The 27,893-nt window shown below is 39.0% G+C and overlaps 2 protein-coding genes across 7 annotated transcripts; one reads left to right on the top strand and one right to left on the bottom strand.

The window, feature by feature from the left end:
* Positions 1 to 578: 578 nt before the first annotated feature.
* On the bottom strand, positions 579 to 1,083 carry LOC111070830. The gene is made up of 2 exons (XM_022361788.2): positions 937 to 1,083; positions 579 to 876 (listed from the first exon to the last, which is right to left on the bottom strand). The coding sequence occupies exons 1-2, from the start codon at positions 1,032 to 1,034 to the stop codon at positions 621 to 623; spliced, it is 354 nt and encodes a 117-aa protein (XP_022217480.1). The 5' UTR covers positions 1,035 to 1,083; the 3' UTR covers positions 579 to 620.
* Positions 1,084 to 1,829: 746 nt separating this feature from the next.
* Positions 1,830 to 27,727, top strand: LOC111070741 (eukaryotic translation initiation factor 4 gamma 3). 6 transcript variants are annotated; one of them, XM_022361537.2, is made up of 17 exons: positions 1,830 to 2,005; positions 2,532 to 2,571; positions 2,628 to 2,851; positions 5,187 to 5,930; positions 7,049 to 7,669; positions 7,744 to 7,930; positions 7,995 to 8,109; positions 8,174 to 8,226; positions 22,187 to 24,579; positions 24,870 to 25,122; positions 25,178 to 25,335; positions 25,583 to 26,072; positions 26,129 to 26,352; positions 26,425 to 26,571; positions 26,644 to 26,866; positions 26,929 to 27,030; positions 27,095 to 27,727. In XM_022361537.2, the coding sequence occupies exons 3-17, from the start codon at positions 2,774 to 2,776 to the stop codon at positions 27,154 to 27,156; spliced, it is 5,850 nt and encodes a 1,949-aa protein (XP_022217229.1). In that variant the 5' UTR covers positions 1,830 to 2,005; positions 2,532 to 2,571; positions 2,628 to 2,773; the 3' UTR covers positions 27,157 to 27,727. The 6 variants fall into 6 exon arrangements, with proteins under 6 accessions (XP_022217229.1, XP_022217231.1, XP_022217232.1 ...); XM_022361539.2 differs by having other exon boundaries at positions 5,217 to 5,930; XM_022361540.2 differs by having other exon boundaries at positions 5,229 to 5,930.
* Positions 27,728 to 27,893: the final 166 nt, after the last annotated feature.

The following is a 27,893-nucleotide window of genomic DNA, read 5'->3' on the forward strand; positions in this document are numbered from 1 at the left end:
ATGACCTACGGTTACACGGCTAGTCAGCTGTTTATGTTAATACAATTATTAAAATAAATAAAGTGAATGAAATGCAGTTCTCTCGCTGCACGTTATTATTATCAGCTGCATCAAATGGCGACGCCTCTCGTGCAACCGCCAGCGACCACCGTGAAGAAAACATGTTTTGAAAAATATATTTTCATATCCATATAATTTTCCTTCATATAGCTGCCTTAATTAGATTATATTTGTCTTCATTATTTAAATATTTCATTTGGTTCTTTGAAATGTTTACGTTTGTGTTTGCTAGGGTACCTGGCGGAGATACAATGATATCTTTTTCAAGCGGCTAGCAACATACCAACGAATACCAGCAAATACCATCGGCTATTTTTCTAGTATCTATCCACCTTTTTTTCCCTCCGTCGTCTGTATAGGCAGCCTTCGGCTCTGAAAGAGCCGAGAGCAAAGAAGCGAGATCAGTCGAAGTCGAGAGTCAGAGACAGTCAGTCGTAATTCAGCCACGCATCGTACGAAAATCACACACATAAGTTAAGAACATAACTGTACCACAAATTGTACTTGGAGCTAAGAAATATATATTAAGTTCAAAATCCATACTTATAAATAAATTGCCATTAAGCAAACAAACTATCTACATAAATGTTTAAATGAGATGCCGTAGTGGCAATTTCACAAAGCCACCCCAAGGCTTCGTTGATCGCTATGAACTCCGCTTGGAAGACACTGGAGTGATCTGGAAGCCTGAAAGAGTGTCTTATGTTTAGCTGTTCGGAGTAGATTCCCCCTCCGACCTTATTGTCCAGTTTTGAGCCATCTGTGAAGATTTGTATGGCTCCGTCTGGGCCAGGTGGTCCCTCGAGCCAGTTGTCTCTGTGGGGGATAATTATTTCAAAAGGAGTATCTATGTACTCCCTCGGAACACAGGAGTACGTTTTTGTTGGGACAATCACGTTTCCGTTTAGTATAGTTGCGTGACCAGTGTGCTGTGACATCCATTGGTCGGAGTCTCTCAGACGAATTGCAGCCATTGTCGCTGAAGGAGAGCCAGCATCCGTTTAGTATTGGTGGGTTGAGAGGAGGAACTTTTAATTTTATAAACAATTTATAAACCAAATATTGCTTTCAAAACATTTCGTCTTCACGGTGGTTGGCATGGGAGGCGTCGCCATCTGCTGCTGCTGATTGTCAGACACATTACTTTGCCAATAAAATATTGGGAAGCCCATGATATGCCTGGGGAAAAGCGACCCCATCCGAAGAAGTGCTTTTTATGAACTTTAAACAAAACCACTAACCATACAGTATACTGTATGGTTAGTGACAAAACCAAGCAGCTGTCTGAGCAGTGTAACCGTTCGGAATACAGTACACACCTCTGGTCACACCACTGGCCGCTAGAAGAATATATGACATTTGTTTGCTAGAAAACATTTTTTGGATCTGAGTACTAGGCTTTAACAATGTTTAAAATAAGTGCGAGTGAAAGGGCTCAGCGCAGTAAGTGTGGGTGAAACAACAATACAGCGTGTTGATTAGCCCTCAGATGGACCATGGGGTTTAAAGTTGCCTGTTATAATAAAAATAGTTGATGCCCCCCCCCCCAGCTCAACTGGGAAGACAGCTTGACGCATATACTTCTTGCGCTCTGACTGCAGGCATTTCTCATAAGGCTATCTCTATTTCTCCAGCTACTCAGCAAAGTCTAATGTCAAGGGGCCCTTAAGGTTCAGTTCATTTTTTTATTTACGGTATATTTCGAATATGAGAAGGTATATTTCAGTATATATCTGAGGGTCAGGTGATATATTTGATCGATAAGTCCACGGTCACACTGAACAGAACACATTGCATGTGGAAATTAATAAAAAAAAGTAGATTTTGGATTATAAAAACAACTAGAAATAGAATTTAGTTTGTTGCTGTTCAATAATACACTTTGGGTGGAGTCTTTTGATTTTTGTATATAATTGCTTCGTTACGGAACGTACTTATGCTCCAGGTAAATCAAAGGACTTTCCAACTAAAATTACATGACATTTTAAGCCAAGTCGACGTTTTCGGGTATTTGAAAACATACTGTTAATGTATATATCGGCAGTGTGAAATTTTTTTAAAAGTATTTTACTTTTTAAAATGAAATATACTATTAATGGCAGATACACGTTTTTTTTTGTTAAATAGGGTGCTTTGTAAGAGGTTCAGCTCTCATTCATGCTCATCGCCGTGCGTCTCATCAGCAAACGGCAACGTCGGCAAATATTTAGAGGCGAAACGTTGTAAAGATTTTAGAAAAGAATTTAAGTGAATTTAACTATTTGTGCATACATATATATGTATATGGATGTGCTTTTGAACATATAAAAGTGGATTTAGTTAGGCTCAAACAGAAACACATATATATATATATATATATATATATGTATATATATATAAGTGTGTGCACATACGTACACATGTATGTACAAATATGTCTGAACTTGGTACTTATATGTAAAGTAAATTTGATATTTTTTTGTAACTTTCAGATCAAACATTTCTGGGAGTAATAGCTTGATTCATTTACAGGTAAGAAGGATACAGCTAAGCAGCATTAATAAATTAAATTGGTTTAACTCATATAGCATATACATATAACTCTCCCAGAGTCAGATGATTGTGTGACGACACATTGCAGTGGGCCCGAGATCGCCACAGAAATCGTCAGTATAGCGGCTAGATTTACCGTTTGGCGATTTCAGATACAATCACACTTCTAGGATTATTCGTAATGCAACAAGCTACGCCAAATATATCACCACAATCCGATATAGCTAAAGCCATGCAGCCTCATTCAGCACAAAATATGGTAAGTGAAACCTCAAGCAGACCCACAAACACACTTTACTGCGGTAGATGTAGACTGCTGGCTGGCTACAAGGAATTCCATTTCCAGCTTGCATATATCCAACATTGAATTTAAATAACGTTGACTGATGCACAATATGGCAAAATTCGCACTCTCTTGACTCACTAGAATCTTGAAGATGACGGAGAAGCTTTGTTTATACTATACCATATTAATATATATTATTTAGCTAAAATGCTATCGTAACTGTAGATATTTTGTTTTAATGGACGTCCGACGCAAAATTTAAAGTTGTAGCTAAGCTGAAATTTACATATTAATGTGTTTTGTATAATATTTGATAGCTAAAAATATTTATCTATTGCCATGGATCTTATCTGCCAGTAATAAGTGTTTAGAAAATTCGGATCAGTCGAATATTTGTTCTCTTTTTGTTTACCTGCGATTTTGATTTGGATGTTTCCCTGGTGGAAATGTCTCTGAACTAGTACTAGCTCAAGCAGAAAAGCATTATTTATTATTATTCATATTTTATTTTTTTTAGAAAGGAAGTTTATTATTTTATAACAGAAGTCTGAACTTTATTTATTTATTTAAACCTGTTAGCAGGATGGCAAGCCAAGTCACTCTATCTGGATTCGCTTTCTCTGTTCTGTTAAAAATCTATGTTTTCGGACAGATCATAGTGCATAGTAAACTGGGGAATCTAAACTTCTTACAATTTGGTGGAACTTCCACAGCTCAGATTAATTTTTAGCCGACACATGCATGCATCTTGCATGGATCATTATGAGTACAAAATCAGTCAAGCCAAGTTCTCTTGACATACAGTTGAGGTCAAAATATTAGCACTAAGGAGCTATAAACACGTCCTCAGCTTTAACAGAGGAATGAATGGATCAAATCTTGATGAAAATCATTTCATTGATGGTAGATATTATGTCTAGTCCAAGTCAATGAAGATAGCACATACCATACACAGACCTCGTGCTGGATCCATGGATCAGCAGATGCTAACTGTAGTTTGTATTATATGGACTGGCCTTTAGGCAAAGATTATTGCAATTATTGGTTAATGTTGAAGGAATGTTAAAAATTGTCATCTTGGAACAATGATTTAACACTTAGGGATGCTGCTTAAAAAAACTGATCCAAGGACGCAGCTGGTAATCTATTCCATGTGCCCGAATCCAATAACAAATGCTGCGCTGAGCACTGAGACCTAGACTCGGTTGGACATGTACAATTTATGTAAATGTCGTGGTAAAAGGTCTGTTTTGTTTATTGTTGCCCACTGCTTCTAAATACACATGTATGTATTACAGTATATGGTGGAAACCTTTATTTTGACCGCGGCTGTAGATATATTTGAAAGAATAGTATGGAATACATGTAATTATACCCGTACTCAAAAAGGGTTAAGGGGTATATTAGATTTGTGGTAAAAGTGGATGTGTGCAACGCAGAGAAGGAAACGTTTCCGACCCCATAAAGTATATGTATTCTTGATCAGCATCATTAGCCAAGTCGATATAGCCATGTCTGTCTGTCCGATTGTCTGTCTGTCCGACTGTCTGTCTGTCTGTCCGTCTTGTTGAGCGCCTAGATCTCAGAGACTATAATAGCTAGGGCAACCAAATTTGGTTTCCAGACTCATGTGATATCACACTGATACAAGTGTATTTCAAAATTTCGCCCCGCCCCCTTCCGCCCCCACAAAGGACGAAAATCTGTGGCATGCACAATTTTAAAGATACGATAAAACGCGATCAACCCCTAGCGGAGGAGATGTAGAATATAAATGGTACATCTATAATCTACATGTTAGATGTAAAATATACATTGTAGATGTAGATAACAGATGTAGCAAAAAAATGTAAAATGTATCATTTTTTTAAAATTCTAAAATTCTAAAAAATTTTGGCCAAAAATGTATATACTGACTGAGTACGGGTATAAGTAGAATCGCGTCCCCAGAAGCGACTCACACGTTCCTTCTCGTTTTTTGTGTGTTTGACTAGGCTTCCTTCTCTAATTAAATACCTTTGTGGTCTGAAATGAAAATATAAAGAGCTTTTCAGCGCTCCAAACGTGGTTTGAAGAATGTTTCAACTTAAAATAGTCGGTTCAACAATGAAACCAAATCGGAATAACGGGTATCTTATAGTCGGAATGGTCGACTTTCTTGTCATTATTTTAAGTTGATATTTTGTAAATGTTCCTTTATGGATTTCGTTACTTTACTAACTTTCGACCTTTTTTGAAAAAAGATAATTCAATTTGGTTATAATTTCATAGACCAGAAAAACATCTCAACTCTTGTGATCTGTTGTAGATATTGCCAGCCAATAAAAAGTCCAAAAAGTATGCTCCACAGGTGCCGCCCACAAAGCCACAGCCTCTTCAGCAGTCCCTGCAACAGCAGCAGCATAGCCACACGGCGTCACAGCCACAGTATCCGATAAGCAAGGCTTACAATGTGGTTTCAATACTTAAGACTTCAACGCCGAGCACTCACCAGTCAAGCCACCTGACGCACCAGCAGCAGCAGTCCCACCACCTCCAGCATACGCAGCAGCAACAGCAGCAGCAGCAACAAAGCTACGCTAACGTTGTGAATAGGCCCATGGCTGGAGCAGGCCCAGGACCAGCAGGATCCCAACAGTCTACTGTACTGTGCAACGGCGCTAGCATAATGACTGTAAACAGCTGTCCATTGAATCCGGGGGAATTGAATTCGGCCGCTATTTACAATATATCAAGCCACCGGGCGTTACCTGGCGCCAGCCTTGATGGGAACCTTCGATTCATGAGCGTTCCGGACATGAATAAAAATGGAAACTGCGTCGGCAGCGGTACAGTAGCGGCTGGCAACAACTCTCCCGCCGGAGTGGGAAATGGTTCCAGTACTGGAAGCACCATGGGTGTCGCTATTGGTGCAACCGCAGGGACGTATATGCACGAAAAGAATCTTGTTGGTGTCGGCGTAGGCGTCAGTTGTATTGATACTAATAGGAAGTTCGATTTCAAAAACAGCAATCTGCTGTCAAACAATAGCTTCCAAACAGCATCGGCAGAGGTAATCCATCGGAAAAGCACACTAGGCGTTCAATCGCCTTGTGTCTTCCACTTATGAACTTATTATTTATTCTGAAACCACACCAAGCATACAATATTTTCTTCAGTTGAACTAAACGTTGTGTGTATTATTGCTTAACTGCAAGACCTCTTAGGGGCATCGATGTGTGTCGCCTGTTCGTTTCTGTTCTCACTGGTCTCTTCTTTAAAATTTATCTCCCCCATAAACTAGCCTTCTTTATTTGCTTTACGACTTTTCATTTGTATGGTGCCTTCATCCGGGGTCCTTTAATTTACTCCACAACTATTCCCAATTTGACAAACCACAAAATTCGTGAGAGTTGGTTCTAGGGCTCAATCCAATTCCGATTTTATATATAGAAACATAGATATACTAAAGCCCTGCATGAATCCATTGTATTCATAAAATCACAGCTAAGTATACTCATGCCTCTTCAATGATTTCGACCATTGCTTCACTCAGATTCAAACCCCTGCGAGCAGGCATCGTCCCTGTTGTCTACACACACACACAAAAAAAAAATTTTTAGGAAGAAGGAAAAGCAAAAAGCAGCAAATTTGTGCCTTGCCTTTTCATTTTCTCTACCAGAAAATAAAATAGAGAGTGAGCGAAAAAAAACCGAAATTTTCGGTTCTGCACAGTAGAATATCCTATACCTGTTTCGTTCAGTTCGGTTTGGGCGAGCGATTCGATATAATGAGAAATATGAGACTCTGATTCTAACTGACTAAACAAAGCAAAGGTGTTTTAATATGTACACTACTCCGCAATGTTCCGTAAAAAAAACATTGATGCATTCATACCTGCAAATAAAACACTTCCGAACTCAAAAAAATACAAAAATTAGGGCCATGTTAAAGCTGCAATTATTATTATAATTATTAAATAATAATATCTAAAGATAAAAAATATGATTATTGAAAAAAACAATAAAAAAAGGATAATTTTAAGTGCTCCAATGCACGGATAGTGGATAGTAGATAATACGAAAAAATTGATTTTAAATTTAAAAATTTCCATTTATATTTTTATTTCTTGCCAGAACCCAGCACAAAGCATGATATTTGTATTGACTTATTTTACACACTCAATTTCAGTACGTGTCAACGGGAAACAACAGTTCAGGAAACGCCCGTTCAAATCAACAAAGCGGCATATTTCGAGGACCACCCCCGACATCTAATGCTCCGCGTGGCGGTGGCGCCGGAGGAACCCGTCACGTCCATGTACAACCTATGTTTCACCAGAATATGGTGCTGCAACCGTTCACTCAATACAACCCGCGACAGCAAACATTTCCAACTTCTCACCTTCAATATGCGCATGCTCCAATGCCCTACTACCAGTACCAGTATGTGCAGACGCTCCAGCAGCAACCGCCGCCGCATACCCGTAGCGCCGTGACAGTCAATACAAATGTGGGCAACACAATGCAACCGGTACAGTCCGGACCCAATGGGCCGCTGGCTGGTCCCGGGGCCGCCTCGACCCAGCTGCAGCTGCTCACAAGCACTGTCCAACAAGGAGCAAATACTGTCATCGGTGTGGCTGGTCCTGGCAGTGGTGTGGGCCAGGTTGGTGTAGCTCCAATGGTGATGCCGACAAGCGTGCAACCTCAATCAGTTCAGCCGCAGCCAGCGAGTAGACGTCGACACCAGCATCGTTTGCAAATCATCGATCCAGCCACTAAGAAAAATATATTGGACGATTTCGATAAGGCAAGTAAAATTGCCGATGATGATTGATTGAATTGAATCTCTTACATTGTTGTTTAAATTTGTTGCTATAACAGAGCAACTCGACTGCGGACAATGACTTTCCGGAGCAAGGATCTTCAGCAACGGTGACTGCTCCTGTCGTTCTGTCCGAAACTCCCATTTGTATTCCAACGCAGGATTCTGTTGGTATAAATATTTCCAATAACTTAACACTGCAGACAGGCAACCCCGACTCGAGGATCAATGTTCCTTATACTATGGGTGAGAATGCGTTATGCGTTACTCATATACTTAATTTTAATTGTTGCTCTCTTTTCCTTTTTAGAGCAATTGCCCATACAACGCCAAGAGATTGTGGGCCAGACCCCAATCGTATCCGCCATGTCTGATGCACCGTCTGTTGAAATATTGCCAACGCCTCAAAAAGGAAGAAGCAAAAAGTACGTCCATGAAATTAACTAGATTCACCTAAAATATGATTCCAATAACAATTACCTTTTTTAGAATCCCCATAGTCTCTCCTAAAAACGTCTCTGAGTCCCCTGTTTCTACCAACTGTAAGTAAACAAAATTAATATTATCACAATGATTTTAGTGGAAATTAGACATACAATACAAAAAAAAAAAAGAAAATCCCATCATTTCGTAGCTCTAGCTCCAGACCCGCGGTGGGCAGTCTTATCAACCTCGGGAGCCGTCCAACAACAACAACAAAAAAGCTACGCTCGTCATGGAGAGGAAATGTATTTTGTTTTTTATTCGCTTGCCGTAACGCAATGATTTACCATTAATGTTCTAGGGATGTTCTAATGTTCTCTTAAAGTAGAGTGTTTTTTGCGTAGAGGTATATTCAATTTGTACAAATGTATACATGTACATATGTCTCGGGTTTTCTGTAATGATTGTAAGAGGTGGTTCATCGACTTACAACTTAGATAGTTAGGCAGACGAACAGAACAACAGACAGCCAAATAACGAAGAAAACAAGAAAGAATACAACCAGTGTTTGAAAACTGACAGTCGAAGTAATAAAAGTTGTGCTGCTGTTGCTAACGCTTCGTGATTGGTGGCACATTTGGCCCCAATAGAACGAACGCCCTCAGAGTGATAATAAAACACAGATAGTTCCAATTTCAATATGATTTATTTGAATGGAATCGAAATCAGCTGAGAGAAATATTATCACAATATTTTCTCGCGAAAACAGCGAATACGGTTTGCCAACGTGCAAATAACTGAGAAATTCGAGATTTGTCCCACAAACTTCCAACAATTTGCTTGGCGTCACGCAAGAGGATATACTCTTCTGAACGTAGCTTAGACTGATTGAAGCGAATGAAATTGAGACGTTCCGTTTCGACCTTTACGTACATGTCGACGCAGTACTGTTGCAACAACCGGCGATATCTCAACAGATGATTGTCAACATCTTGCCAAATCATAAATCGGTACGCATACAATTTTAGCTGACGTTTCTATTCGATTCTTCTCCCGAAATATAGTTTTAGAACTTAGTTGAAAAATGAAAACGAAGTGATGACATGTAAACAAACCTGTCTCGTCCTGCATGGACTTCAGCGGTATTTTGTCTGCTCTGATAGCAATTTTGTGGTTGTCAGAATGGGGCCAAATGTGCCACTAATCACAAAGCGTAAGCAACAGCAGCACAAATTTTGCTACTTCGACTGTCAGTTTTCAAACACTAGTTGTATTCTCTCTTGTTCTCTTCGTTTTGAACAATCTGACCAATTGAGTATGCTCATGCATAAGAATTTGCAATTTTTCTATAATTGTATGTTTAATCGCAGTAAAAATTTCACAAAGCTTATCTAGTTGAATTGCCGAATCACCAACGAAATAGATCTGAAGGAACTTATGAACTTCGTTTGGTGGTGGTAACAAAACTCCCGCTAGATGGTGAATTTGCTCTTGAATCTAAATGTTTGGAAGCTATTTCGGAAAAAACGGAGAATTGTTAATTTGTAAGATGACACCATTACATTTTAACTCGGACTGTAACGAAACTGAACGGGTTGAACAACAACTTCGGCTCCAAATCACGTTAATTGAAAGCATCCGTTATATGTTTGTGTATTCGCTAGGAAATTCTTTGATTGGCGGATGAGTCAAGAAGGGCAATTTCACCCTACCACCAGCGCAGCATATTCCGGCGGTTTCCGATTGAAACTTTTTAAATATATTTTTTTTCGGTATTTTATTTATAAAAGTTTCCCTATTGGAGACTGACGACAAGTATGCAAATCTTAATCTAATACATTTCTTTTATTAATTACACTTAATAATTTAGAGTACGTCCCTAACTCAGTATTATTGCTGGGTGGGGATGTCTCTTCGCCGGAGTCGTGCATGGCTAGTGTGCCAAGATAAAGACTGCGCAAGTCTATTAGGATGGGCCTGAAGCTTGACCTTATACTTAGCTTTCACCTTGGCTATTTCAGCTTTAACTGATCCTACATTTAAGTCTTCATGAATTTTTTCATTCCGTATGAGCCATAGTGCCCCAGTAATAGTTCTTAGAATCTTCGATTGAGCGCTCTGGACTATTTCTCAATTACTAAAGCAACATTTCCCCATAGCTCGGAGCCGTAAGTCCAGATGGGTCTGAGAACTGCATTGTAAAAAAGTACTTTGTACTCCAGTTTTAGTGGTGAACGGGTATTTACTAGCCAATGTAGATCACTAGCTTTAAATTTAAGTAGATTTACCTTCGCTTCGATGTGTTAACGCCAAGTAAGCCTTCTATCCAGATGAACACCAAGGTATGCTACTTCGGCGTTTGTGAAATTTTGATGTTGTTCAGATATAATGGAGGGCAACTTTGTCTGTTTCGGGTAAAGGTGATATGCTCGTTTACGTGTATGCGCCAGTCTGCTAGCCATTTTTCTAAGGCCCCGAGATGAGATGATAAATGCTCCGCACATTCTGCCGCGTTCAGTGCGCGAGCAACCCCTAGCGGAGGAGATGTAGAATCTAATTGGAACATGTAAAATCTACATGTTAGATGTAGAATATACATTGTATATGTAGATGTAGATATCATATATAGCAAAAAAATGTAAAATGTAAAATTTTTTTTTTTTCTAAAATTCTTAAAAATCACAAGCTCAAAAATGTATAGACTGACTGAGTACGGGTATAAGTAGAGTCGCGTCCCCAGAAGCGACTCACACGTTCCTTCTCGTTCGACCTCTGGCCGAGGAGATGTAGAACTAAGAAGTAGGTGGAGATGACAGATGTAGAACAAAATAAAATATTTAAAAATTCCACATAAGTTCCCATATATACTGACTAAGTACGGGTATAAAAGTAGAGTCTGGTCACCACATCGACTCACAATGTGAGTGGGCTGCAACGCAAAACTACGAAATTTTCGAGTCAGCCAATTATGTCCTCACCACCCATGAGCGCCTAGATCTCAGAGACTATAAGAGCTAGAGAAACCAAATTTGGTTTCCGGACTCATGTGACATCACACTGCTACAAGTGTATTTCAAAATTTCGCCTCGCCCCCTTCCGCCCCGACAAAGGACGAAAATCTGTGGCAGGCACAATTTTAAAGATACGATAAAACTAAAAAGTATCGCAGTATCGTAGAGAATGCCCATATCTACCAGATTGCCGAATCTGAATCATATCGGATCATAATTATAGCCAGAATGAAGAAATTAATTTTCTGTTGGTTCCCCCGCCTACTTCAGCAAGGACCCGCTACTCATTCTCTTTCTCGCTCGCGCACTCTGCCGCGTTCAGTGCGCGAGCAACCCCTAGCGGAGGAGATGTAGAATCTAAATGGTACATGTAGTATCTACATGTTATATGTAGAATATACATAGTAGATGTAGAACATATGTAGAATTTTTGCTATGTATGTATGTAAAATGTAAAATTTTTTTTTAATTCTAAAATTCTAAAAAATCATATGTTCAGAAATGTATATACTGACTGAGTACGGGTATAAGTAGAGCCGCGTCCCCAGAAGCGACTCACACGTTCCTTCTCGTTAAATGTGGAATTGTATTGTAGACCATTTTCCGCAGTATTGTTGACTATTTCTGTTGTTCCGAACGCTGTAATTTGGAAGCATTTGGAATTTGCGAATGGACTTCAGGAAGATGTTTCAATTTGAATCCGTGCTGATGAAAAAGCAGTTCAATGGTTCCGGTGGTGTTTCAATTTGAGGTAGTTGCACTTTTCCTGATGCGCGTGACAATGGAGACATTCCTTGTCCATAGCACCAACCGACACTTTCTGATGAGCAGAGAATTCTTCGATATCTGGCTCGTGTATGAATGGGAGACTAAGAAACGAACCGGATGTAAATGCCCCATGTACTTGTTGTCATTCATTGTCGGTCATTTTCTCTGATATTGTCAGAGAAACACATACCTGCACAAATTTCTCCGCTCCAAATGTCTTTGTTGATTTTGTTCATTTCGTAACTCTTTTGATGTCGCATGAATGTTGGATTATTTGTTAGACGGTCTATCTAAGCCCACTTACTTCTTTCTGACATTGTTTACTTTATAACACACAAAATTGGCCAATATTAGATGATGATACAAAACGCACTGGGAGAGGTTAAAAAACAGACATATATATATATATCATAAACACGCTAACAAATATAGCATTACTTGATCCGAAAACACTAAAATCGCGATTAAAAGTTAATGGGTGGTGATATGAAGATGAAAAATACTTTACCACCTATTCGCAGACCTACTTAATATACCTAATATCATAGTTCAACCACTAATCATACAATATACAGAATACAATCATATATTTTTTTCTTACACAAAGACGGCTAGACAGCTAGGTTTCTCTCAAGTTTGGTTCGCGTCATGTCATTAGCATAACATGACGACATCAGAGCCGAATGCCCCGCCGAAGTTATCAGCTCCCACACCCAAAGCCTTGGGAGCCAATCGACCAGAAATTTTATGCAGTCAGTTTTTAGTCGATGCCTTTATGTGTTGTTTTCTCTTGTCGGTCTTGTTTGACGCCTAGTTCTCAGAGATTCGAAGTGCTAGATCAAGTCTGTTTAAAAATTGTACCACGACCAATACCGGAGGAGAGCGAGATTTTAACATTAAAGCATAACTAGCGGTTGTTGTTCCTCTCTCTTTCTATTTGTTTTGGTGGTTATAAATGGTTTTATTTATTTTAAATAATATCTAGATAAAAACCCATTTTGAAACATTTAAACCTTGTTTCGCAGCACTTTCGGCAGCCAGAAGGCTTGAACAGCCTCTTTCGGCGTCGAAAATCGTTGACCACTCAATTTTGTCGTATATCTGGGAACAAAAAGATCTTATTAGATGTGCGGATACTTAAAGACAAATGACTCTTTGGTTTAATGTTTTGGGTGCTCAATACATCTGTTTAACGGTACGATGTTTAAGAGCTCAGATTTTCGTAGTAAAAAACAATCCATATTTTAAGGTTGGTTTTGTTAATACTGCAAAAACTTGTGAACAAAAAATGATTATTTACCAGTATCCAGTTGTTGTTTACCAGTTTCCGACAAAACAGGCGACTAGTTGATTTGGAATGGCTCGTTGCGAAAATTTATTTGGCATTTTGGCTCGCTTTAAAACATCCATACCATACTGATTTTTTTTCGGGCTCAAATTTATATATCCATGATTCTTCAGTTGTGTAGATGTACTACTCAGCTTTTGAACAACCATGATCGTATTTTTGTGTACTTTTTTCTCTTTGGACGATTTTTTGAGTGTGATGCAGCGCAAACACACCCTTTTACCAAGAAGTGTTCAAGGAAAGTCCTATTGATTGACGTCATGATAATGCCCAAGGATACCTCAATCTCACGGCAATAATATCGCGCACATCATCGATATTTTGTGGCACAACAACTGATGTTAAACGACCTTCACGAAATTGGTCCTGTAACGAAGGAGGACTACAATGTAACTCGTGCTACCTGTTTTTTACATTGGCAATGCATAAGGTATCATCACTAAGAATTCTTAGCTAAGCTGATCTAATCATTATTGGCCTAAAATTCCACATCCAATATGTTAGAAAATCATACCACGCAAATGTTCTGTCTTTTCTTGAGATGAATTTCTCGTTTATCGTTATTCGATATTAAACGCGAATAAGTTTCATGAAGGTTTATCCCAGACACTTCCAAACTTTTTAATGCAAATGACCTTTGGGTCCTTATAAAGCCAGAAACTTAAATTCAAAAATGCAATTATATAACACTACTCGACAAAATCGAACCTTTTTTTTTCCTCAAGGATCCAAACCTACTTTTTCTGATAGATATGGAGATTTAAAATTTTTTAAAGAATTATGGTTTTTTTTCTATGGCAGAACTTTTTTTTTTTAAGAATTTTTGAAGTCTGGTATTTTTTGAAGCTTTTTTCAGAGGTAGCGCTTGTTTTTTTCACATAAGTCTAGTATCTTACGTCTGGCTGTAAAGAACTTTGCTATTTTGAAAAGATAATTAAAACAGCTAGAAGTTAAGCCCAAACACTTTCTGATTTCAGCTTACCGTCTGGGAAATATAAAGCATTGAAATGTAAAAATGATGATTTTTGTGCGGTATTTTTTACGAAATTTTGACATTAAAAACTCAGGAAAAGTCGAAAAAAAATTATATCCTGTGTCCTCTATTTTTTTTGTGTATAGGTGCATTAATTTGGCGTCGTTCAAGGTATCGCTCATTAAAATCTATGGAGAGACTTTGGAGCTAAAATTCGTTAACCAAACCTAAAATATGGAAAAAATGAACAAAAAATACCTTTTGGAAGGTTGCGAGCCCAACTGCCCATTGGGAACAAAGGAACGCGATCAGGTACCAAATGTACAACCCTTGTTCGTTTGCTTTGTTCCCAATTGGCAGTTGGGCCGCAACCTTCCAAAAGGTATTTTTTGTTCATTTTTTCCATATTTTAGGTTTGGTTAACGAATTTTAGCTCCAAGTTCCCATAGATTTTAATGAGCGCTACCTTGAACGACGCCAAATTAATGCACGTATACACAAAAAAATAGGATACAGATATAATTTTTTTTCGACTTTTCCTGAGTTTTTAATGTCAAAATTTCGTAAAAAATACCGCACAAAAATCATCATTTTTGCATTTCAATGCTTTATATTTCCCAGACGGTAAGCTGTAATCACAAAGTGTTTGGGCTTAACTTCTAGCTGTTTTAATTATCTTTTCTAAATAGCAAAGTTCTTTATAACCAGACGTAAGATACTAGAGTTATGTGAAAAAAACAAGCGCTACCTCTGAAAAAAGCTTTAAAAAAAATACCAGTTTTCAAAAATTCTTTAAAAAAAAGTTCTGCCATAGAAAAAAAAAAAATACCATCAAACCATTTCTAAGCCCCAAATCTTTAAGAAAAAGTTCGTTTTGTTCCTTGAGGAAAAATCGTGTTGACTAGTGTAATTAATTGAAATAAACGAAATAGATTTACAATAGTTGGAAAAGGACACCGTTGGATAAGAATAAGTGCGAACATACAGATAAGAATATAAGAAATAAATAAATAAAATCTCTTTCGACGTATGAACTATGTTCCACGTTACCTAGAATATTTTCTTTTTTGTTTGGCTCTATTCAGAATTTTTCCCAACTGATTTGTATACTGTTCTGCCGAGGGATAAAAAACTTTTGGCATGGTCACTACTGGTCAGTTCTGTGTGGGTTAGTTCATTCATTAGTACGATTCCGCACACATGTTCATTCGCTGTGCGTATCGAATAATAATTGATGCGAGTGTCTTTAGACCTTCTCTTTTTAGATTGCCATCGACTAGTGGCAGTCGGTCGGCGGACGTCTTTCTCTGTTGCTCCGTTCGTAATTCAGTTCGTAGCGAATTGGTTCGATGTGATCACTGTGTCTGGGTGCGTGAGTGTTAGTGCGATTCGGTATCATTTGTGTCTATCTATAGCGCCTAGGCAACAACGCGACAGTTGGTCGTTAAGACAACGCACGTCAAAAGTGAATAAAATATTTATATACGCATTATATGTACACAATCGCATTATTTATATGCATATGTACATGTGTATATATAAAGTTTAATTTTTGCGGTGACGCTATAACCACCCCTCTGTAGATTATTAAATACTAAGGCATCCATTATTATGCCTTTAATTTGTATATGTATTCCTTATTATGTGTAATATGCATTTGCCAATGGGCGCTCGTGGAATGTACTCACTTGGAAATTTAATTCTTTGCGAGAATCGAGGTTATAAAATGGTATTGTTTTATCTGTCTATCAATCTCTCTTTGCCTGGTACTCGGGCTTGTGTATACACCAGACAGAAGAAACGTGTCCGATCCCATATTTGAATGCACTACATGAAAGCACGGCGAATTTGAGCACGTGAAATTTGTGTACCCTTGCAGAGATTTCCGACTTTTATCCTCGGATAAAATGTTGTATATTATTGCTTAGTATACCCGCAGCTGAAGATGTGTTGTTGCCAATTTGCTGCCAATTTTAATTCATGGTTATGCAGAATTGTACACAAATGAATGGCTGTATGAACATGCTGGAACAATCTATAAGCCGTGAAAGGACTAGAAGCATCGTTTAGTCAAACTTTTCTGTTCGTTGTAAGAAAAATATAAATCGGTCTTTCCCTATCTACATAAAATATGTTACTTAATCGTAATTTTCATCCGAATCCTATGTTTTTTTGGGTTTGTTTTTATTTTTTTAGTTCATTATGTAGTTTTATTTAAACAATTATCACAGATAATAAAGTACAATTACTTAATGTACTGTTACTGTTGATTAGCGACTTTTGTTAAGAGTCAGGGACAATTTTTATGCCCGTACTCAAAAAAGAGTTAATATAGTCGATAGTCGATATAGCCATGTCTGTCTGTCCGTCTGTCTGTATGTCTGTCTGTCTGTCTGTCTGTATGTCTGTCTCGATGAGCGCCTAGATCTCAGAGACGATAAGAGCTAGGGCAAGCAAACCCGCCTTTTAGCGGAGATCTAGAATATAAATGGAACATGTAAAATCTACACGTTATATGTATATTATACATTGTAAATAACAGATGTAGCAAAAAAAATGTAAAATGTAAAATATTTTTTCTTAATTCTAAAATTCTAAAAAATCATATGCTCAAAAATGTAAATACTGACTGAGTACGGGTATAAGTAGAGTCGCGTCTTTAGAAGCGACTCACACGTTCCTTCTCGTTATTTACTATTTTAAATGCGGGACCAACGGACGACAACGGAAATTGTGCAATGCGAAATTATATGTTCCTGGTGACCAAGTCGGAAGGATGGATGCGGCTTAACCTTCGCCTGGTTCTGCTTCTTACCAATCTTCTAGCGAAGACGTTCGGATGGCTCCTTAGTTTGGTCAGGTATCTTGTGGGTTGACCGTTAATAACGTCACCGACTGAGGGAAATCGAATGTCTTTGGCGATGTCTCTATTACGGACATACCATTCAGCACCAGAGATCTTGTTGTGAAACACCCTGATCCTGTCCAGGTTCGTTTTCGCTGCGATACCATAGACCTGGATGGCATACCTCCATGCAGGCTCCAGTAATACCTTATATATGCGGATCTTGTTGGTCAGGCTGAACTTGTTGTTAGGCTTTCTATGTACATATTCTATTTGGGTATCGTTTTTATTTTTTTTATTCTGCATGAATGGCAACCAACCGGCATTAAAATCAATAATTCTCACTATTGCGACACCAACATAATATTTAAGTGGAGAGGAACTCTTTTTTAACAAACATATAGAAAAAAACCAATTGACTTTTAGTTTACTAATATATACTAATATAAAGTTTGTGATCGATTATTCATATATAAATAATAATACAATAATAATAATACATAAAAAATTTCACTTTTTTCTTATTAGTTATCCTACGATCCTAGTATATGCTTAGCCACCATTATTTTCTATAGCTTTGGCAACTATTTTTGGCATACCAGCAATAAGTTTGCGCCAAGTCTCTACTGGAATCTCATACCAAGTTTTTGGGACCAATTCCCACAATTCGTATTTTCGAAATGTATTTGGGCCAACGCGACGTTTTAAGTCTCCCTATAGATTGTATATTGGGATTTAGTATGGAGATTGACTTGGCCAATTCAAAACGTTTACCTTGCTCTCCGTAAACCAAGCCTTGACCTTGAAGGCATTCTGATCCAAATAACCCGAGCGTCCAAGACTTTTCGCAATTTACCGAAGACTTTTCCCTTATTTTTTAAGATTCAAGACAATCTTCATGTCTTCAGCAGAACAATGCTTTTTCGACCCATTTAAGGAAATTTGTTTAACTCTCTTACTTTAATATGCAAGGAGTCAATAAAAACCATCAATCCTTCAACAAAATCCTAATCAAATCCTTAAAAATTTATAAATAACTCCAGTGTACTTATTATTTTGACCACACTAAAAATGCAGATCCAGCATAAATTTAAGCTTACAATTAAATTAAGGGTGCTCACAACTTTCAATTTTGGGTAAGGGGGTGGGCGAAATTTTAAAAAACACTTGTAGCAGCGTGATGTAGCACATGAGCCTGAAAACAATCCTGGAGTCCGGAACTAGGCGACAAACAAGACGGACAGACAGAAAGACAAACAGACAGACATGGCTATATCGACTCGTCTATCGATGCTGATCAAGATATATATACTTTATGGAGTCGGAAATTTTTTCTTCTCTTCGTTGCACACATCCACTTTCACCACAAATCTAATATACCCCTTAACACTTCGAGTAAGGGTATTAATATAGGGTCTGTTGTGGACACCCCTAAAAAATCTACTTGAAACTAAAAAAAATGTGAAATGAAATCTCCACAAATACCGAGAAACTAAAAGTAAGAGGCTTACTGGCATAAAGAATAAAGATGACAAGTTTTAACATTACTCATCGTTATCAGAATCGCAATGTTTGCATGTTAAGTAGCTGCCATGCATATTACCGCATTATAAATGCACCGGACGACTCCACTAATTGCTTTTATTGGAGTTTGCGGCGATATATTTTCTTGGCAGAAGGTGCAGACAGATGATACAGAAGTCCTGATCATCGTCAGATAGACCCTTGGTGCGCTTAGATGATGGATTAGGTGTAGTTTCCTTGGTGCGCTTAGTGATGCTTTGCCTAGTGTTGCAACATAGATTTGCATAGATTTAGGTTAAAAACGAAGATAGATCACACACTACGATGACAACACGGCAAGTAACTTTATTTTTTTTTTTTTTTAACACGAAAAATGCTGATTGTTAACGAAAATGACTGCCAATGCTCAGAACAGTAGTATCTGTTTGCTGTCCAAGTTTTCGTGGGCGTGGTCACAACTAGGCCCCTGTCCACAACCGGGACCTCTCCCTAAAATAATTATACGAGCATGGTATGGTATTTTAATTTTTGTGAAAGACTGCACAAAGTGGACATACTCGTAAAACGATTCAAATAAACTCGTTTTATTTTGTGCCCTTGCACTCACCCAATTCAATCCAATCTGAATTAAAAAGCCACGGAGATCCCTACTGCATACTTGCACGGGTTTCCAATTTGCGCTATTCATGTTTTTTTTAATCACATTTAATTTTTTACTTAGAATAACTTTAAAGACAGATAAGCTTTATTTTTGTTCTACATATGCATGAACATTGTGCATAATCCCTTTTAATTGGTTTTTATCAATTATACAGAAGTGGAGATATGCATAGATATTTCAGATATTTTTTTGTATATGAAACTGCGTCTGTACTTTCGTACATTAGTGTGACAGCAGATGAGAATATGGTACTACCCATCGATTGTCAATGTTTACGTTGTTAATTTGTATCACGAATAATTGTCCACCATTACCAATATTTCTTCTTCGATATATTGGATATTCATCGACGTCTCATTGGTGAAACCTTTTGGAAAACGCTTTGCGATTCATATATCCATATATCATATATATATATGTATATATATATACTAGGGGGCAAGCCCCCTGCTCCCTCGCTTCGATCGTTCGCCAACCCCCAAGTCTTCTAAAGTTATTTATTTTTCTTTATTATAAATTAATTTTTGTTTTAAATTTGTATTATTTTATTCATATCCATAAAAAACATAGTCTCGTATATGAAACTCCCAAATTTAAAATGTGTGCATGAGGTAATCCTCGCTTTTGCCATTCAACTGAATACATCCAGCATTTTGTTTGACCGAATACGTGTAATTTTGTAATAAATCTCATTAAAGACTTAAATTTTAGTTTTGTCCTGTTAATAGTAGAGAATAGTACATGCAAGCGATATAAATAAACGCGGTCGTCCGCTCTCCCGAAAGAAAAACAGCGTCCTGTATATATTCTTGCATATGTGGTGGATATGATGATGGTAGAATTATAGAGTTACCAATTTCACCTGGTTCGCAATTATTGATAGCGACTCTCAAGTGAATATATTCTTTTGAACGCAGTTCCTTTTGATTATGTCGTATGAATTTCAGTCGGTCACTCTCTATCTTTGCGTACATGTCGACAATAAATTGTTGGAATAGCTCACTAAATCATAGAATAATGTTATCCTGACCGCGTCGAATTATTATACGATACGCATAAAAATTCATCGAACTGACTTTCTTGTTTTTTTCGACTCCTGTTGCGGAATATCGTTTTTATACCCGTACTCAAAAAAGAGTTAAGGGGTATATTAGATTTGTGGTAAAAGTGGATGTGTGTAACGCAGAGAAGGAAACGTTTCCGACCCCATAAAGTATATATATTCTTGATCAGCATCAATAGACGAGTCGATATAGCCATGTCCGTCTGTCCGTCCGTCCGTCCGTCCGTCCGTCCGTCCGTCCGTCTGTCCGTCTTGATGAGCGCCTAGATCTCAGAGACTATAAGAGCTAGAGCAACCAAATTTGGTTTACAGACTCATCACACTGCTACAAGTGTATTTCAAAATTTCGCCCCGCCCCCTTCCGCCCCCATAAAGGACGAAAATCTGTGGCAGGCACAATTTTAAAGATACGATAAAACTAAAAACGCAGTATCGTAGAAAATGACCATATCTACCAGATTGCCGAATCTGAATCAGATCGGATCATAATTATAGCCAGAATGAAGAAATGAATTTTCTGTTGGTTCCCTCTCCTTCTCCAGCGCTGCTGACGCTACTGATTCTCTTTCTCGCTCGCACACTCTGCAGCGTTCAGTGCGCGAGCAACCCCTAGCGGAGGAGATGTAGAATATAAATGGTACATGTACAATCTACATGTTAGATGTGGAATATACATTGTAGATGTAGATAACAGATGTAGCAAAAAAATGTAAAATGTAAAATGTTTTTTTTTTAATTCTAAAAAATCATTAGCTCAAAAATGTATATACAGACTGAGTACGGGTATAAGTAGAGTCGCGTCCCCAGAAGCGACTCACACGTTCCTTCTCGTTTAATATTAATACAGTATCCATCTTGTCCCTTCCAACAACTTACTGGATATTGGAGAGCGTCATATAATCTGTGTCTGTCGGCGATAAACTCAAGATTATTATTTCTTCTTTGAATCACATTTTCTCGAGTCGCTGTGCGATCGCCAACTATAATTCCAGCAACGTGCCCACAGGGGCATTGAATCTACGTACGTGCTCATCATCTGGTTTTTTATCAGGATTGATAACAATAGCGTGATTGTCAATTCATCCACCTCTCCAACTATGCGCTTGGATATTGCCGAATTGTGTGCATCTAAGCGATTGGCGCACACTCGATTGTCCTCACTACCCATGAAGTATATTTGTAAAAACGTATGTGCTTCGTTTGGCTTTGGTTTTAAATGTGGAATTCTATTGTAAAGTTAATGGGTGGTAATAAAAATACCTGATAATATAAGCGCAGACAGAAATTTCATGAAAATCGGTCGCGCCGTTTTGGAGGAGATAAGTCACAAACACAGTTACACGAGATAAATCATTTTTCTAAGATTTAGGCCATAGCCCAATTTTCTGTTATAAATATGTAATTTTATATGACTTTTGTTATCCATTTGCAAAAGAGAGCTAAACACTTGACTCATTCAAAGTAAACTAAGTAAATGAATGAACTCCTTTAGCGTATCCTTAGCTCCCTAAGTATCAGCACGTATGTACCTTTGAACGTACCATCGTACAGAGCATGTGAAGGTATGCGTGTAAAACGATTCGTTTTCCAGTACGAGCTGAGTTCTTTTCAACGCTGAGCATTTTAGAATGATTTCGTGTGAGTAAGAATATTAGTTCATGAGTAACATTGATATAAACAGGAGAAAAGAATCGTTGATACTTGAACGAAATTCCAGTTGATTTCATATTATATATTCCTGTCAGTTGCGATTATTTTTACTTTGACATACACATACGAAAGAAATCAAAATTAAGAATTAATATTTGTTATTTGTTATATTTAAATTTTGCACAGCTTACACAATCAACAAATCAAATGTCTGCTTTGTCATTTATTCTATCCAGCTGATGCGGATGATGCAGCTGCAAAACCAGGCGCTGCAACCAACACTACCAAGGACGCTACCCAACAAAACCAATCGTATCAGACTGCATCCATTTCCCAGCAGAGTAAACAGGATCCGCCGTTTGCTCAGATCACACCGGAAGTGCCAGCCGCCGCATCGGAAGAAACCAACATTGCTACTGTTGTCACCTCAGATGCTGTTCAGTCCGCCGATAACCTTTCAAGCGAGTTGCTGCATTCGGAGACAGCACCACATCTGTCTGTAGACGTTGCTGAACTGTCTGAGACGGCGCGCATTGATGCCGCTTCGGTTGGTTGTGTCGAAGCCAAGACGATTCACACCCTCATCCCATCGACAGAAATACCAGAAGCTACAGCTGAGGAAAGCTTAGATCTAAGCCAGGCCCATCAAGGCGAAGTACAGCACACACAGCCGGAACAAACCTTTGAAAGTGCCCCCGATGAGACTGATCAAGCGCCGATGGCACTAGCAGAAGAGATTTGTACAGAGACCCAGACCCGACCACCCAAAACAGTAGGAGAAACAACGATTAAAGAAATTTTACTAAAAGGTGCAATGGATTCGACACCTCTACCTGAGCTGGCACTTGAGTCGCAGTCCAGTGTTGCCGCGGAAGAAGATCCCGAACGTGAGCCTGAGGCAAAGCCAGAGTCAGACACGCAGCCTGAGCCTCAGCCGGAGCCTGAGTCGATAACCGATCCTAAACTGCAAGCAGATATTGAATTGCAACAGGAACCAGAAGCCACTGGCACAGCCAGAGGCGCAGAGAGTGTTTTAGCATCGTTGATTAATTACAATGAGGGCCAATGGTCGCCAAGCAATCCCAGTGGCAAGAAGCAGTACGATCGCGAGCAGTTGCTGCAACTGCGCGAGGCAAAGGCCTCGCGTATACAACCGGAAGTAAAGAACGTTTCGATATTGCCCCAACCGAACCTAATGCCGTCGTTCATCCGCAACAACAACAACAACAACAGCAACAACAAGCGTGTGCAGTCGATGGTTGGTGCGATCGGAGGTCGCAACAGCGAGTCAGGAGGTGGTTTCATTGGCAAGCAGGTGTCGATGTCTGGTGTGCAGGGTGGCGGTGGTAGAAGTAGCATGAAGGGTATGATTCATGTCAACCTATCGCTGAACCAGGACGTAAAACTGAATCAGAACGAGAATGCTTGGCGTCCACGAGGCGTAAATAAGTCTGAAAGCAGCGCTGACGTGAAGGCCACTCAGGAGAAAGATGAGTTGGTGCGACGGGTGAGGGGAATTTTGAACAAGCTTACCCCCGAGCGGTTCGATACGCTGGTCGAGGAAATAATCAAATTGAAGATTGATACGCCTGACAAGATGGACGAGGTTATTGTCTTGGTGTTTGAGAAGGCCATCGACGAACCAAACTTCTCGGTTTCGTATGCCAGGCTATGCCATCGGCTTATAAGTGAGGTGAAAGCCCGCGACGAGCGTATGGAGAGCGGCACGAAATCAAATCTGGCACACTTCCGGAATGCATTGTTGGACAAAACGGAGCGGGAGTTCACGCAGAACGTCTCACAGAGCACCGCGAAGGAGAAGAAATTGCAGCCAATTGTGGACAAGATCAAGAAATGCAGCGATCTGAACGAAAAAGCTGAGCTTGAAGCATTTCTGGAGGAAGAAGAGAGGAAAATACGAAGACGCTCCGGAGGCACGGTCCGGTTTATCGGGGAGCTCTTTAAGATATCCATGCTGACTGGAAAGATCATATATTCCTGCATTGATACTCTGCTGAATCCGCACTCAGAAGATATGCTTGAGTGCCTCTGCAAGCTGCTGACAACCGTCGGAGCTAAGTTCGAACAGACCCCAGTCAGCTCAAAGGATCCGTCGCGATGCTATTCGTTAGAAAAGTCCATAGCCAGGATGCAGGCGATCGCCTCTAAGAGCGACAAAGACGGAGCCAAAGTGAGCTCCCGCGTGCGGTTTATGCTCCAAGACGTTATAGATCTGCGCAAGAACAAATGGCAATCGACGCGTAACGAGGCACCCAAGACAATGGGACAAATCGAAAAGGAGACCAAGAACGAGCAACTATCGGCGCAATACTTCGGTCCGCTCTCCGGCACCACCCCAGTTGGGTCCCAGGGAGGATCGGGTAAGCGAGACGATCGCAGCAATGCTCGATTCGGAGACTCTCGCTCTGGCAGCGGCTATTCCGGAAGCCACAGCCAGCGCGGTGACAACGGAAACCTGCGACACCAGCAACAAAACAACGGGGGCGGAAGCAGTGGATCCAGTGGTGCTGGTCATTCTAATGGAAACAATGATGACAACACATGGCACGTACAAACAAGCAAGGGAAGCCGTTCGCAAGCGGTTGATAGCAACAAACTGGAGGGTCTGGTAAGAAGCTTTTAGCTTTAAATTAACTTTTTTGTATAAAATGAAATTGAAATGTTCTTGGCCAGAATCGAAACTCCAGTAGATAGAAGGTTAAATTTAAAGTCACTTCTCAACCATTTTCAAATAACAGTCTATTATGAAGATATATGCATACGCATTTTCATATACTGATGCATATGTATGTAGCTCGGTCATAAATAGCTAAATCGGACCAATGCGCATACCATTGCATTCCTTTCTTCCCAGTTACACCGTCAATTAGTTTGGTTATCGCCTTTGATTCTTTTCAGACTTTACAACTAAGCCAAAACTTAGAGAACAAAAAAATGGGTGGTGTCACACAATTTATTTGGAATCACAATGCTGCGAAACAATCTTCAGCTCCCACAACTACGCCATCCAATCCCTTCGCGGTGCTGTCATCCCTAGTGGATAAGAACAGCAGCGAACGGGATCGTGATCGTGACCGTGACCGCAGTGGCCCCAGAAACAAGGGATCATACAACAAGGGATCTATGGAGCGTGATCGTTATGGCGATAGAGGTACTGTTTTTGCATTATCGTGGTATTGAGCTCAAAATAAATGCCCATTTTTTAGTTATCAACTCGAGAACTGGATCATCACAGGGATCGCGGGAGAATTCGTCTTCTCGCGCTGGACAGCAGGGTCGCGGCTTGATGAACTCTTCAGTTCAGAAGTCTGCTAGTCACTCAAAATATACACAACAGGCTCCATCAGCTCGAATTACTGGCAAGGTAGCTAACAAAATCCTGTTTATTTTTCCCACTTTGTTAGTAGGAAAGGATTCAGACGTAATTTAATCGGATCGGTTGTCATGGTCAGCGAAACTCGAACAGCAGGCTAAAACTTTTGATTTTAAAGTTTTGGCTCCAAAAAACGGAACTAAAGTGTTTTAGTTGGCCCATGAAAGACAAACTGAATCATATAATTATTAGCTTGGTCTCTAATAAATAATTGTATAAATATTTTATTCACAAACAGGCACAAAGCTCACTAGGAAGTTCTGCTATCAACGTTGGAGGCCTTTACAGAGGTGGCGATCAGCAGTCAGCTGCGTCTAGTACCAGTGCCGATACAACTTCCGTACAGATAAATCGATCAGTGGCACCGGTGGCCGTGTTCAGCGAGCCCAGTGATGCTGACATAAAGCTCATCAAGGCGGTTGTCTCGGAAATGATTGAGCTGGCTGCTGCATCCAAAAGTGTAACTCCGACGGTAGTTGGGTGTATGAAGCGGATACCAGAGGACATGTGTTGTGGTTTCTTGTACTACATATTAACCGATTATTTGCATCTGGCGAATGTAGGAAAACAGTACAGACGGTATCTGGCCATTACCGTGGCGCATCTCATACAACATAACTACATCTCCGTGGATCACTTTAGACTGGCGTACAAAGAATTTGCCGAGTGCGCAAACGATTTAATTTTTGATATTCCAGAGCTCTGGCTGTATATTCTGCAATTTGCCGGTAATACAAAAGCATGACTTCCATTTCTGACATGTCATTAATCGATTCCTTCGCAGGGCCACTAATTGTAAAGAAAATATTGACGGTATCAGATCTGTGGAACAATTATCTGAAAGACAACAGCCCATCAAACGTGGGTAAAAAGTTCCTCAAAACCTATTTGACATATTGTACACGAGAAGTAGGACCGAACTTCACCCGTTCCATGTGGATCAAGTTCAACCTGCACTGGTCCGACTTTATGCCTGACAACGAAGTTATCGATTTCATTGAGACCAATGTAAGTTTGTCACCTAAATGACATACAAATGTAAAGATGTAACTTCAATTATTTATATATCATTTGAGACAGAGACTAGAGTATGTCGAAAACGAGTCGAAGTCGCCAGTGATTGAGCAGCGGGAGACACCAGAGAAGCACGTTAAAAATGTGATAGAACATATAGAACATTTGCTAAAGGAAGGAGCGACGGCAGACTGCATCATCGATTACAGTAACGTAAGTCTCGTAGTTGTTTGAAGTACTTGTTATTTAATAATAACAAAATTCCTTTTTTGATGATTCCCTCAGGGCAATATTTTGGTGGCTGATAAACTATTTATTAGAGGCTTGACTGAAACGTTGTGTAATTTTGCAATTGTCTACAAGGAGAACAGCTACAAACTTGAGCCCGAAATCTTCCAAAAGTTTTGCATACCAGTTTTGCAGCGATACATCTACTCGCATGAAGATCATCAATTGGAATGCCTTTATTCTATGCAGTTACTGGTGCATAGCTTAGAGCATCCTAGAGGTATGAAAATACATGTGCATATAGCATTTACATATACATATATTATTTCTTGATTGGTTTAGGTTTATTGAGTGAACTAATTGGTGAGCTATATGATACCTATGTTATACAGAAGGAGTCGCTATGTAAATGGCGTGATTCAAAGGATCAATCCGCTGGGAAGGGTAAGAGCAAAAAACTCACGCTCTTTTTATCAATACTTGATTTGGTTTTTATTTTCATTATTAGGCGTTGCTGTAAAAAGTCTTAATCCCTTCTTTAACTCAATATTCAATGATGAAACCAACTAAAGCAGCACAGTTGACATGGACAGCGCGTTAGGAGAATAAAAAAAAACAATATATTTAAATTTGTAATAAAATTAATTAAACAGAAAGCTGGTTTGTGAAGAGAGCTCTTTATCAGTATAACTATGATACGATATGGACTTATCTTAATAGATATTGTGGTCCTTGCATTACGAGTACATGCAATAATATGAAAGTGTATAACATATGTAAAATAAAGCGAACCCAGAGGAAATTCCTAGTTATAAATGGTTGCTCTTACAATATAGCTATAGAACACCACAAAAAGGGACAAGAATTGCTTTGGCTAGTCTAGTTCGATAACACGACTACTAAATAGACAGCTACAAATGTACGCGAAGGCGAATTTAGAAAATTTATACGAATCCCAATTTGGAAGTGAAAAAAAAAACAGATTAAAGTGAAAATAGAATTTCCCAGTACAGCTTATAGATTTAACTGAATAATCGATTATGTTTCTATCTCTAAGAGATTATCCATCTATTTGTAACTTGAACAGAACGATAAAGTTTTAAATATAATGTTTTTAAAGGTGAAAAACAACAAACGGAAACATCACATGCGTATTTTACTTAAAAAATTAAATATATGTACATATAACTCTTTTAAGAAAATATATAACAGTTTGAAATCAAATCTAACTACAGTTACACTTGCAAAGCCTATAACACTGGCGTGTTCTGTGATTCGGGAATAAATTACGTGCTGAATAATCGGAA

Source organism: Drosophila obscura, unplaced genomic scaffold, assembly GCF_018151105.1.
Source record: "Drosophila obscura isolate BZ-5 IFL unplaced genomic scaffold, ASM1815110v1 contig_187, whole genome shotgun sequence".
Taxonomy (NCBI): Eukaryota; Metazoa; Arthropoda; class Insecta; order Diptera; family Drosophilidae; genus Drosophila; species Drosophila obscura.

Excerpts from the sequence above, each read along its gene's own strand:
- LOC111070741 (XM_022361537.2), top strand. The coding sequence starts at position 2,774 with ATGCAACAAGCTACGCCAAATATATCACCACAATCCGATATAGCTAAA. Across the intron at positions 26,353-26,424 it reads TCGATTTCATTGAGACCAAT|AGACTAGAGTATGTCGAAAA; the intron begins GTAAGTTTGTCA and ends CATTTGAGACAG. Across the intron at positions 26,867-26,928 it reads TAGCTTAGAGCATCCTAGAG|GTTTATTGAGTGAACTAATT; the intron begins GTATGAAAATAC and ends TGATTGGTTTAG.
- LOC111070830 (XM_022361788.2), bottom strand. The coding sequence starts at position 1,034 with ATGGCTGCAATTCGTCTGAGAGACTCCGACCAATGGATGTCACAGCAC. Across the intron at positions 877-936 it reads GTGATTGTCCCAACAAAAAC|AGACAACTGGCTCGAGGGAC; the intron begins GTACTCCTGTGT and ends TATCCCCCACAG.